The following is a 13,981-nucleotide window of genomic DNA, read 5'->3' as shown; positions in this document are numbered from 1 at the left end:
GCCCTGCATCCTGTACATAAGAACATAAGAAGGGCCAGGCTGGGTCAGACCAAGGTCCATCGAGCCCTGCATCCTGTACATAAGAACATAAGAAGGGCCAGGCTGGGTCAGACCAAGGTCCATCGAGCCCTGCATCCTGTACATAAGAACATAAGAAGTGCCAGGCTGGGTCAGACCAAGGTCCATCGAGCCCAGCATCCTGTACATAAGAACATAAGAAGTGCCAGGCTGGGTCAGACCAAGGTCCATCGAGCCCAGCATCCTGTACATAAGAACATAAGAAGTGCCAGGCTGGGTCAGACCAAGGTCCATCGAGCCCTGCATCCTGTACATAAGAACATAAGAAGGGCCAGGCTGGGTCAGACCAAGGTCCATCGAGCCCAGCATCCTGTACATAAGAACATAAGAAGTGCCAGGCTGGGTCAGACCAAGGTCCATCGAGCCCAGCATCCTGTACATAAGAACACAAGAAGTGCCAGGCTGGGTCAGACCAAGGACCATCGAGCCCTGCATCCTGTACATAAGAACACAAGAAGTGCCAGGCTGGGTCAGACCAAGGACCATCGAGCCCAGCATCCTGTACATAAGAACATAAGAAGTGCCAGGCTGGGTCAGACCGAGGTCCATCGAGCCCAGCATCCTGTGCATAAGAACATAAGAAGTGCCAGGCTGGGTCAGACCAAGGTCCATCGAGCCCAGCATCCTGTGCATAAGAACATAAGAAGTGCCAGGCTGGGTCAGACCGAGGTCCATCGAGCCCAGCATCCTGTACATAAGAACATAAGAAGTTCCAGGCTGGGTCAGACCGAGGTCCATCGAGCCCAGCATCCTGTACATAAGAACATAAGAAGTGCCAGGCTGGGTCAGACCGAGGTCCATCGAGCCCAGCATCCTGTACATAAGAACATAAGAAGTGCCAGGCTGGGTCAGACCGAGGTCCATCGAGCCCAGCATCCTGTACATAAGAACATAAGAAGTGCCAGGCTGGGTCAGACCAAGGTCCATCGAGCCCTGCATCCCGTACATAAGAACATAAGAAGTGCCAGGCTGGGTCAGACCAAGGTCCATTGAGTCCAGCACCTGGTCTCTGGCAGTGGCCAGTGTGAGTCACCAAGTATCCAGAAGATCCCCTGATTGATGGATCTGTTTCTTGTATCTTTCTCCCAGGGTTAAGCGCTGGCTCTCTCAAGGCTACCTGACTGATGATAACTGTTTAAGGATCTTTCCTTCAGGAACACGTCCATGCATAGCTTGCCTCCTGAAATGTGTCTTTCAAACAGGATAAAAAAAGATCGCAGAAAGCCAATATCCGGGAGATTTTATCAACTGTTATAATAGACTAACAACCATTTTTTATTATACAATTCTGTAATGGGGACATCTTCCGTCACAAGAGCCTTGAAAAACTCTTCCCATGACTTGATGCAATGTGGGACTTTGGAATATAAAATGCCCTGGCTACCCCTGGGCACGATTCAAATGCTGACCTTGAGTTATTAAGCTTTCACTTTTTGAATTTTTCACCAATCTCGCTAGTTTCCCTGCTTTATTACCCCGCTGATATAATTTATATCATAAAAGTTGTAAATTCCTTATTGCCCCAAGGTCTAATAAATTGTTCACCTCCTCATTTCTTTTTGTATGTCACTTGTTAAGCGTTGCACATGGACGCACTTCAGTTCCAGTATTTTATTATTATTTAACTTGTGTTGATGGGCCTGATATGCTGCTTTAGCTGCATTCCAAAAAAACTGTACAACCAATTCCAGTGGATTCATTATGCAACTTATAACCTTTCCATGGCTCTCTCAGACACTGAGCAAACTTTAATCATTAAACAGTGCTGGGGGTTCATTCTCATTTTTTCCACCTTTTCTAAAACTCTATCTGCACTCTCACCATCTGAAAAGGTGGTGCTTCTGTTTTACACAGTTCAGATTAGAGGATATAGTCCAACCTTAAGCAAACTTTGGGCATGATATCCAAAGGCCTTATGCAGCGAAGTGGCAGTGTTTAAACGTCCATCCACGTTCACTGCTCACCACTTAGCTGGATAACTATTTATCCGAGTGGTAGGTGGGATGGCGGCTTACTTAGCTGGATAGGAAGGGTTTGACCTGCTATTAAGCAGTTCTAAAGTCAGCTGCATAAACGTATCTGGGGATATTCAATGGTGCAGCCCCGGCAAAGTCAGCCAGTTATTCCTTCAATTTGGACCTCATTATCTACATGAAAATAAAACTTTTTTTTTTTAATTCTAGACGTTTCAGCCCCCATGCGTCAAAATCCTGGAGCTCTCTACAAAAGACCTGTGCCAATATAATTTGGATTTTTCCTTGGAGCTTTTAATGATGTATAATCAATGTGTGGATTATCTGCTCCGTTACAATCTCTGTCTGTCTGAAGCTGGCGCTCATCCTATCAGGCAATACAGAGCTAAAAGTCCCCTACTTATTCGGTGCATAAAACTTGCACAACATATAATCTTACTAAAGCTATAATAAATCTACTACTATCATCTTTAAATTGTCTTTTCATCTCCAAAGTGGAATTCTTATTAATCCAAATTGCTACTCCTCTTTGCTTTCCTGAAAGACGAGGAATACCAGCGCTTTATCTTCTTCCTCATCCACATGAATTTCTTCAACAGAGTCCGTGCTTGCTGTCAGCTTACTAAACGCTCCAAGCATTGCTTTCCTTTTTATTGGGGAACATAAACCATAAGTGGGTAAGGTTTAGCAGCCACGTGCGGGCGATTCCCGGCGTGTGCACACGGATGCGTCACGGAGCACATGTTATAAAATCCGTGCCCCGTTTTATATCGGCGCAGGTGATGTGATCGGGCCCTTCCACAGTTCCCTCCCCGTCTGCGCCAATAAAGGAGTGGGCGGGGAGGAACTTCCTAAACTCCCTACCTAACCTTCCTCCCTTTTCCCCTCTCTGCCCTGACCCCTAAACCCCTCCCCCTCCCCAACTAACCAACATTTTTTTTTATTTTTCAACTTACCTGCTCTCTGGAGGAGCAATAAATCGCGCACGCCGGCTGGCTGCTGGCACGCGCTGTCCCAATGGCCTGGACTCCGCCCCTTCCGTGCGTACCACGAGCATGGCCCAGCCATGCGCATATCTCGCGGTTTTTACACGCCTTGGCGATTTAAAATTAGGCCTTAGATTTTTAAAGTACAAATTGTCACACCAGCCATAGAAGAATAGAAAGAAAAGCTCAGGTTTCAACTATAAAGGTTAGAACGGAGGTGTGCGTGTGTGGGTGTGTGGGGCCCTAGCCCAGCGATTAGATTCCCAAATATCTGCACTCGCACGCCACATTCCCTCCCCATCTCCTGGGGCCAGTAGATGCGACCAGGGGCAGCGAGCTCTTCAAAGCTAATGAGGTTAGGCAGCAGCTCCGCTGATTCCCCAATGAAGAGACTTCGCTAGGGCTTCCAAATAAAAGTCAGGTTTTCCTTCTTTGCTTCATTTAATTAAATCTCGATTTGCAGAATTATTCTCAGCACTAACCCTGCATAAGCAGGGACATCATCATCCAACTGTCTCATAAAACCTGCAATATTCAGTGCAAGAACCTGGCTGCCCTGTGCAGCTCTCGCAGAGTCTTTCAGATTTCCTAATTCACGGTGCATGTAAAAGTCAGAATATCATCATCCAACTGTCTCATAAAACCTGCAATATTCAGTGCAAGAACCTGGCTGCCCTGTGCAGCTCTCGCAGAGTCTTTCAGATTTCCTAATTCACAGTGCATGTAAAAGTCAGAATACCATCATCCAACTGCTTTGTCAAGTTCATTACAGGAGCCTAAGTGCAAAGCTGTCTGGAAAATCTGCTCACGTCTTTACACAGATGCAATGATAATTCCCCGTACACAGCGGAGTCTCTCTCTTCAGCTTTTCTTTCAGCCCACGATTCTGTCTCTATCGCTCAAGCAGCACTTGTCACCTCGCTTGCTTTTTATGGTCATTTCCGCCACATATTTTAGGTACTTCAGTTTTACGATAATAAAATAAACACGAATTCAAAGTTATTTCCTCATGATCTCCCAGGAGAGGAAACCGTATATTCCTTCAGCTCAGCAATCATTCTTTACTACAGAATCTGGGAAAGCCGCTCTCCTGGCTCCCCAGTACTCTCTCCCCTGATCTTTTACAGTAGGACCATCTTTCTGTGGCTACCACCTTCCTCCCAACTGCTTCTCTGCCAAGGCTCTCCAAACTACATTTCCCAGCAGCCCTAGGCTTCACTATGCCCTCGCTAACTCCTGTTCACTTTCTCTTCAGGCTGTACCTGCACGCATGAAACAATTCCTTCACTGCACTCACCTGTATCTTTCATGCTGAAGTCAGGAGCATAAATCCAAAGGACAGGGGATGTGGATTCTGTTATTCCTGATTCTGTTACAAAAAGAAAAAACATTGACAAGCAGGGAAGCTTGAACTCTGACATGCTGGGATGCCCAGTAGCAGCATTTGTCTGGAGAGAGGGGGGAAGGGGTGCTCCCATTGCCAAGGGGGCTTTCTATCTGCACCTTGACATTTTTAGAGCATGCAGCACTACATAATGGAGGTTGCACCTAACCTCTGGGGCTCTTTCACCCAATGTCATGACTGTGGATAGTGAATTGCAGTAAGCAGCCCGTGTCATCCCTCCCATGCCTGTTACTGCTGCTCAGACAGTCTTACATGCTCCATCTCCTACCAGCCCTCATCTTCAGCACACATGTGCCCAACCTTGACAAGTCTTCTCTCTCTTCCCAAACACCCGCCTATAACCCTCCTCTATGACCACCCCATGCCACCAATAGCTGTAGGTCTGCTTCTGCGACTGCCAGCAAGTCCTCCCTCAGCACTGCAGACTGACACTCTAACAACTCTGAGCTATGTGACTTTGAGAGTACTCCTGGGAACACAGAGACTCCATACACTCCCGAGATTACCCCCAAGATTACCCAACATGCTGCATGTCCAGGCATATCTGTATACAGAGAATCCCCCAACACACGCTACATGCACAGACCTGCATACAGAGAATCCCCCAACACACGCTACATGCACAGACCTGCATACAGAGAATCCCCCAACACACGCTACATGCACAGACCTGCATACAGAGAATCCCCCAGCACACGCTACATGCACAGACGTGCATACAGAGAATCCCCCAACACACGCTACATGCACAGACCTGCAGACAGAGAATCTCCCAACACATGTTCCATGCACAGATGTGCATACAGAGAATCCCCCCACAAATCACATGCTACATGTACAGACCGACCTGCATACAGAGAATCCCCCAACACACGCTACATGCACAGACCTGCATACAGAGAATCCCCAACACACGCTACATGCACAGACCTGCATACAGAGAATCCCCCAACACACGCTACATGCACAGACCTGCATACAGAGAAACCCCCAACACACGCTACATGCACAGACCTGCAGACAGAGAATCCCCCAACACACGCTACATGCACAGACCTGCATACAGAGAATCCCCCAACACATGCTACATGCACAGACCTGCATACATAGAATCCCCCAACACACGCTACATGCACAGACCTGCATACAGAGAATCCCCCAACACACGCTACATGCACAGACCTGCATACAGAGAATCCCCCAACACACGCTACATGCACAGACCTGCATACAGAGAATCCCCCAACACACGCTACATGCACAGACCTGCATACAGAGAATCCCCCAACACACGCTACATGCACAGACGTGCATACAGAGAATCCCCCAGCACACGCTACATGCACAGACGTGCATACAGAGAATCCCAAGCACACGCTACATGCACAGACGTGCATACAGAGAATCCCCCAGCACACGCTACATGCACAGACGTGCATAATTGTATATACGTGCATACATTTAAATTGTATATTGTTTAACCATTTTCTATCCTCTTTTCTATTTTTCCTACTCCAAGTTTGGCCACCTTGTTAAATGTAACTGTACCTTCTGTCACCACAGTTCTAGTTCTTTGTTCTTAGGTTCTATGTATTTTATTGCACCCCCATTCTATGTAAACCAGCAAGATATGTTTTCATGATTGCCGGTATATAAAAACTCTAAATAAATAAAAAAATAAAATAAATAAATACAGAGAATCCCCCAACACACGCTACATGCACAGACCTGCAGACAGAGAATCTCCCAACACATGTTCCATGCACAGATGTGCATACAGAGAATCCCCCCACAAATCACATGCTACATGTACAGACTGACCTGCATACAGAGAATCCCCCAACACACGCTACATGCACAGACCTGCATACAGAGAAACCCCCAACACACGCTACATGCACAGACCTGCAGACAGAGAATCCCCAACACACGCTACATGCACAGACCTGCATACAGAGAATCCCCCAACACACGCTACATGCACAGACCTGCATACAGAGAAACCCCCAACACACGCTACATGCACAGACCTGCAGACAGAGAATCTCCCAACACACGCTACATGCACAGACCTGCAGACAGAGAATCCCCCAACACACGCTACATGCACAGACCTGCATACATAGAATCCCCCAACACACGCTACATGCACAGACCTGCATACAGAGAATCCCCCAACACACGCTACATGCACAGACCTGCATACAGAGAAACCCCCAACACACGCTACATGCACAGACGTGCATACAGAGAATTCCCCCACAAATCACATGCTACATGCACAGACGTGCATATAGAGAATTTCCCCACAAATCACATGCTACATGCACAGACCTGCACACAGAGAATCCCCCTCACATGTGCTCTGGTACCTCTGATGGTTTCCACCTCCAGTTTCCGGAGCATGTCATCCCATATCAAGGTCTGCAGGCCTGGGTACTGGTTCCTTATGAAGCTCACCACTTCCTTCAGGTGATTCAGGTACATTTTCCCCAAATCCCCTTTATTGCTGTTTATCCAGTTTTTGGAGTCTTGTCCTTCTCCTAAGTGGTACACCTGCATCATGAAAAGGGACACGGCCAGGCTTAGAGTACCAGCAAAAGTGCTCCCTGCCCCTACCAGCAGGACAAAAGGGCTGCAAGCTTGCTTTACAAGGAGTGAGAACAGAGAAAGCAACGTTTCTCATGATGAATAAAACCCACAATACGTCCTTGCTAGCCCGGGTCCAGGTGCAGCTCACCTCATCCGCTCCAATATGCAGCCAGGCGGATTTCTTGTGCTTATCCATGACCTGGGCCAGCAAAGCCTTCACCAGTGGGAGGGTTTCCGGGGAATGGGGGTTCAGGCTGTTGGGGTACTTCTCAACCTCCCTCAAGTGCCTGAACTTGTCGTGCTTCAAGACAAACTGAAGGAAAGAAAGAAACCATAACACAGAGCCCAGTGACTCACTGCTAACAGATACACAGCCCTAGTGCCTTTTTACTATGTAAATTACAAAACACACATCTCTTATCTCCCAGAAAGCTTCTTCACTCAACACATTCCCTGTGCTTTCTCCTTTTCAGAAACGTAAGAGAGCAAGTTTTCTCAGAGAATCCATGAGTGCACAAAACGTTTGGATAGCATCATGCAAAGCCTGAAAGTATTAGCGTCACTATGTGGCTCTTTTCGGAGAGCAGGTTCCCAGGTAAAGCCTTAGCAGTAGGATTATGTGACAAATCCTCCAGCAGCATGCCTCATACAGAACTATTGATACAAAACTGAAGAAAAGTGATCCGGGTAAGTAATACCTCCATATGCCCAAAGGTCTGTACCAAAGGAACCACCTCCAGCCGATTGATCTCTGCTAAGTGCTGGATCGTCTCAATGTCTTCCTCGCTGTAAAGGGATAGGAGAGTGAGAAGGCACAGCGAGCACTACTGCCCTTCCTTGCATTGTTCAGCCTCTTAGAGTGCAGGCAACGCCTCTTGCACTCTCCGTGCTTTCTGAATTCTCTTTGCTTGGTGGGGAAATCCTGCAATCTCCCAGGACATCTTTCTGGTGCTCCACGGGTGCATTCACAGCAGCACCTAGACAGAGGAAGCAATCTGCCCCAACCTTCCCTCCCACAGGAAGAAGTTTTATTAGTTAGGAAAGCGAGACACCTGTCTGTCAGTCCTGGAGAGGGCAGGCTGTGTATGCAGGGACCAGCGAGGTGGGTCAGGCTGCTGCCGTAAGGTGGCCACAGCCTGACAAACAGCTTGGGGCAGTGACAGCCTGGCTGTATCCCCGAGCCCTCCCTTCTAGAAGTGACAGACTCTGTATCCTTCTCAGAGATAGATTTCTTTCTGCAAAATGTTGAAATTGGAGAATTTTCTGAAAAGGCCACCCATACATATTTTCTCATTTGGATAAAATTTGCATACATTTTCCTCTGAAAATGTTACGATGTAAATTTCCTGATGCCCTACACAGATTTGTGATATGCTGTGGTATTTTTTTTTTTTTACCTTTATATTTAGTTAAAAAAAATCCACCAGCATATGAATCCCCCCTGCTGCACCTTAAGGTTTTCAGATAGCCAAGCTGTTAAACCTTTGAGACGACAGAAAAAAAAATCAAGGCGACACAGGAGAACTGAGAGGCCAAGTGTTTGAGAAGAAGCACAGAGGTGGCTGATCCTGCTTAGACTCTTACACAGCTTTGTGCTTAGATATGGGAAGGCAGGAGTGCCGGGTGTGAACTAAGAGGAGTTTAATCATTTTAATATCACTCAGATAACCTAAGCCCAATATTCAGAGGGAAAAGTTTCCCACTGAATATACTCGGCTACAGCTACCCCAGAGAAAGTTAGCAAGGTCATTTGGTGCTGACCGGCTTACCAAATATTAAAAAAACAAAACACAAGAACCATGGCTCATTTCTCCACTTCCCTCCCCCCCTGCTGTAGCAGCCTGAGGCCCCCTTTCTCACTCCTCCTGGCAAAAGGATATTCGTTTATTCAGATCACTCACTTGCAGACTGATTAAGCTTCCTGGGGCTGGTCAGTTGGCAGTGAAGTTGACCAATCCACATAAATAAATAACTAAGTTTCCATATAAAACAGCCCCATTCCCTCCAGGCTCACCTGTACGCATAGGGCGAGCGAAGGACCTCCAGCTCCTCTCTATATGGGAACATGTCCTCATACTCGATCAGCAGTCCGTTGGCACCAAGCTTGGCCAGGAGGGGGAAAATCTGCAAGCAGTGACAGCCAAGATTATTAGACTTTCTACTCCTGAGGTGCACTCTCCAGCCTCACAGAAATTGTACCCCCTACGTCTCTTTTTCCCAGAGGAACTGCTCCCTAGGGTGGTGAAGGAGGGGAACATTTATTTTGTATTTCGCCTTTAACAGGTTTGCTGGATCTGAGCAGAAAGGAAGCTTTCTAAATAAATAAATTAAAGCCCAGGTGAGCAGGTGTACATGCAGGTGCTCTGTGTTCACCTCTCACCTGTTTCATGTAGGAGAGCTTCGGAGCTGCCCCCTTCAGGTCCAGGTGCACGAGTCTCATCTGCGTGGTGCTGAAGTCCTTGGCTTGTGCCCTCTCGATGTCCGCTGCTTTCTTCTGGGACTCGGACTCTCTGGGGGGCTGTGCCGGCAGTTGCCTGATTTCCAGGTTCTCGTGCTTCTCTCCGCCCTTTCCCCAAAACTCATTGACTTTGTTGTTCATCAGCTCTTGAACTCGCCTCTGCCGCTGGGAACTTCACACAAGCAGACCAGCAAAGGTTAAAAGGCAGACACTGCAAAAGTGCCAGAAACAGTCCAGATTTTCCCTCTCCCCATGGCTCCGGAGGTTTCTACTAACAAGTCTCCGACACACAGCCTACCTGGCTTTAAGTAACAGAGCTAGACAGCTGCATCAAAAGTCAACAGCTCCAACTCTGGCCTCAACTAACTTCTACACAAGGTAAGAACATAAGATCTGCCTTCCTGGGCCAGACCAAGCCCAGCATCCTGTCTCCAGCAGTGGCCAAGCCCGGTCACAAGTCTTAGTTATAGCGGTTTCTTATTTGTCCTAATAAACCAGATTTTGTCTCTTTTAATGCTTTTGAAGCAGGCAAGTCCTACTCATTAATTCCTTCCAGCCCTGTCCCATGACCTAAAGGTGCCTCCCCAGACATCTGTTCATGTTACACCTGTGCAATGCTTTGTACAACATTCATATATGTTAAGCACCAATTCCTTCTGAAGAATGAAATAGAAACCTGAATGAAAAAAAGAGGATCTTGATTATGCACAAGATAAGTGCAGGAACTACTTCCAGGAACCCTCAGCACGCCCCTCGCCTCTCACCCACACTCCTTAGCTGTAAAACTGGATTTTTTATTTAATTATATTTTGCAAAATAAATTACACTCTTACCATCGCTCTCTGTTATAACGCATATGCGTATTTTTAAATGAAAGGTAAAATCATGAAAGCCAAACATATTTGTACTAAGAATGAAAACTCAAACGTTAACCATAACCAACTCCCCTCCCCATATTCCCTTTTCCCTATACAATAAGCCCCACATATCTCTGTCTCAAAACTACCTTTAAACATAGGAGTTCTAAACTTTAGTCTTTAAAATTCTATTGACGTCAGTCAATTATCTTTGTAAAATCCTGACTCTCTACCGCGAGGCATAGAAGCTAGAATCAGGTTCCAGATACTCCAAAAAGGCTGCATCTTCCTCAGATCCACCTCTTCTAATGACCTGCTTCCTCCATAACGTCAAATCTGGTGGTTAAGGTTGGGTTTGCTGCAACATGGAGAAATTTAATCTGTTAATTTCCTTTCCTTTAGACCTGCCAGACCAGTCCAGACAAGTGGGCTATGGTCCCCATGCTGGCAGATGGAGACAATAAAAAAAAGCTCAAAGATGACTTCACTCCTCCGTACAGGAGTCTGGTGCTGTCTCCAGCTCTTCAGTATCCTAAGTCAAAGTTTAAACAACCAAAAGCAATTGTTTGTTTTGGTTTCCAAATCACCACCACAACTAAAACCTGATGCAGCCATGAAGCCACTCCATGGTCATTATCCCCACAAATTAGATCATTTTTACCCCAGAGTCATGATTAGGACAAATACCATCATAAAGGGCAAAAACGTATTTGCTGCTAGTTTCTGAACTTGTGAGACTGAGCAGCCTTGATTACTAGTTTCCCTGAGTGGGTTCTGGACTGGTCTGGCAGGACTAAAGGAAAGGAAATTAACAGATAAGTTTAAATTTCACTTTCCTTATCATCCATGCCAGATCAGTCCAGACAAGTGGGATGTATCCAAGCTCCACCCAGATCAGGCACAAGGAAATCACAATTTATTTATTTATTTATTTATGGGTTCAGGGCAGGAAACAAGTAAAAACATATGAACTGGAAATCATACAAACAAAAAGATTAGTAGAGTGTACAATAGCTGTCAGGATTCCTGTGTGCAAGGCATAGCCCTTTCCAAAAATCTGCCCATATCCTTTTATGATTTGTGGCTCTAGTAGGCCCCAACGCCCCACAGGCTGCCCTGCTGCTCCTGTCCTAGAACCTCCTAAGGCACGGGTGCACAAGCAACTCCCTTTCTTCAAGTTCCCACAGCAAGAAAGCCCCCACGGGGCTTCTTGATGATGTCACCCAGCCCTTGCTATATTCTTCAGACAACTTACCATGGCTTTCCCAAGTTGGCAGTGCTGTTGCTCGAGTTCCAGCTTCCTTGCCTTGTCTAGGCCTCCCATCCAGCCTTAACAAGTCTTCTTCTCCTTGTCCGGTGGTGTCTGTGTGTTTTCGTCTACCGTTGGTCTGATTCTTCAGATTTTGACCTCTTGCTTGGACTTGATCATGTTGTCCGCAGCCTGCCCTGACCCCTCTGTCTGCTGCCTGTCCTGACTCTGGCTGCCCTTGAACTCTTGTCTTCCAGACTGCCCTAGGGATCTATCTAAACCCTGCCGGTCACCACAACCCAAGGGCTGGTATAGGTGAAGCTCCAGTCTGTCCCACTACAAGGCACGTTCGCCAGCTGTCGGCGTAGGCCTAGGAAGTTCACCCACCAGGATGTGTTAACGACGCCACAGCAACAAGGGCTCACACCCACGCCACCCACCACAATTAAGACCAAAACGCAACAGCAAAAACAGGTCTGCAGTACCCAGCAAAGAATCAAGCAAAAAAGAAATGTTATGGGGGTGGCACCCAGAGCTCTAAGTCCTACATCTGATCATGCTCATCACATCACGTGACCTCCTTTCTATATGGTTTTATTATGCATGTTTTATATGTTACACTGCGGTTTTGTGAAAGAATAATTTTAGGCAAGCTAGCCAGATCCTTGGAAGACTTTGAACAGCGAATAGAGAGCTATGGATCAGAACAGATTCTAATGACTGTTCCCTGTACATACCCGGATCAGTCCAGCCTCGTTTCCAATAGATGGAGACAGAGAAGAACTCAAAGGGTATCCTATATATTGCTTATAAATTAAGTACAAAGATTGTACAAAGGCACGACACTATCCCCATTTGTCCCCTTCATCCCTGAGACTCCCTACTGGGAGGAACTCTCTGGGGATAAGTTTTTTCTATCTTCCAGGCCCAAAGCACAGGTTGAATTGCATGGCTGTTCTTGGTGACCTTCATGATTGTCTTCGTTCCTGTGTTTAATCTGAAACAGCGCCAACGGATTCACCAATTCTTTCTCTATTTCCAAAGCTGTATAAAGTGAAGCATCATGTGCTTGCCTCAATCAGCACGCTAAATTAGGGTATTTAAAATCAGGTACACCCCAGGCCCCCTATCGAACTGGACGATAACGTTTGTGCACTGTGATCCTGGAGGAAATGGCTTTATTCAATTTCTGTAGGTTTTTACCTTGAATCACTAATGGGAGAACTTGAAATATATAAAGCCATTTTGTGATTATCAACATTTTAATTAATTGCACCTTTCCTATCAAAGAGAGGATTAGGTTTTTAATTTGGAAAAAGATAAAACTATACAACCAAGCCCATAGGGTGGCAGCACTCCCTCAAATAAACATCAGAGTCCCCAGAGCTTCAGTGTGTGAGAAGTAGAACGAAAAGCAAGGCAGCTGTCAGCAGAAAAGACTCCGGGAGGGTGAAATGTCACCTTACCTGTCACGCAACATGTATTTGATAACCGCCAACATCAGAATGAAGAGCACCAGAAGGCGCAGCACTGTCAGTTTATGTTTTCTCAGAAACGACATTCCTATAAGACAAATACAAAAATGCAAGAATCAGCTCTGCTGCCACCCTGCCCTGGGTGTCCATAACACAGGAGCACCCAGCACCCCTCCCCCGGATCCTGGTGACAGCTACAAGCATATTCTAACGCTATAATTACTGCACTACATCTGGAATCTGCAGGAACCACAAAGGTGCCTAATCTCACCCAGGAATTTTTTCTCCCGTCTCCTTCCCTCTCAGTCTCTCCAAACATTTGATATTCCACTTTTAACCAAAAACGCCTCAAAGCAGATTAAAATCTAAAGGATAATTATCTAACAGGTACAGAAGTGATAGCATAGCAGATACTGAAGGACTGTGTGTAGCCATCATAGAAATACACCCAGCGTGTGCAGGAGATGCCCCCACGCTCTTCCACCACAGAGCAACATAGAAAGTCTCAGCTGAGTCCTCCACCCTCAAGAGCTGTAAACGGGCAGGAGAGGGAGAAATCCACACACAGCCTCCCCCTCTTTACCTGAGCTCTGCAGGGTCCACTTCTGCAGTCAGTCAGCGAGATGCAGCACAGCTCTTGACGCTCACTTATTGAAGGATGGCTACAAGGAAGAAGGAAGTACATTACCAACCATAAACACAAGCCCTTGCTTCACGCTAAGCACCACACCTGAGCTCTGCGTCAGGGAGCTCACAGAGAGGGACGCGGCAACTCCAGACTGCTAGCAGACATCTGGCCCATTCTGCTTTTCTATATCACATGCTCACAGGAACTGAGCTCCGTCAGATACAGGAAATAGCCAATCACTGCCAGATAACTTGGCACTGGTTTTTAATATAAAAACTGC

At 46.6% G+C, this 13,981-nt stretch overlaps 1 protein-coding gene across 4 annotated transcripts in view; it reads right to left on the bottom strand.

The window, feature by feature from the left end:
• Positions 1-13,981, bottom strand: part of LOC115075664 (hexosaminidase D-like) — a 60,455-nt gene that overhangs the window by 23,167 nt on the left and 23,307 nt on the right. For all 4 annotated transcript variants that reach the window (XM_029576256.1, XM_029576253.1, XM_029576254.1 and 1 more), the window contains 8 exons: positions 13,657-13,735; positions 13,065-13,161; positions 9,415-9,664; positions 9,049-9,158; positions 7,733-7,820; positions 7,183-7,347; positions 6,815-6,998; positions 4,335-4,406 (listed from right to left, as the gene is read on the bottom strand). In XM_029576256.1, coding sequence (XP_029432116.1) covers positions 4,335-4,406; positions 6,815-6,998; positions 7,183-7,347; positions 7,733-7,820; positions 9,049-9,158; positions 9,415-9,664; positions 13,065-13,159 — 964 coding nt within the window. In that variant the 5' untranslated portion in view covers positions 13,160-13,161; positions 13,657-13,735. The remainder of the gene's footprint in view (positions 1-4,334; positions 4,407-6,814; positions 6,999-7,182; positions 7,348-7,732; positions 7,821-9,048; positions 9,159-9,414; positions 9,665-13,064; positions 13,162-13,656; positions 13,736-13,981) is intronic.

This window comes from Rhinatrema bivittatum, chromosome 14, assembly GCF_901001135.1.
Source record: "Rhinatrema bivittatum chromosome 14, aRhiBiv1.1, whole genome shotgun sequence".
Lineage (NCBI taxonomy): Eukaryota > Metazoa > Chordata > Amphibia > Gymnophiona > Rhinatrematidae > Rhinatrema > Rhinatrema bivittatum.
Note: the sequence above shows the minus strand (reverse complement) of the source record. Positions and strands in the feature narration are given on the sequence as shown.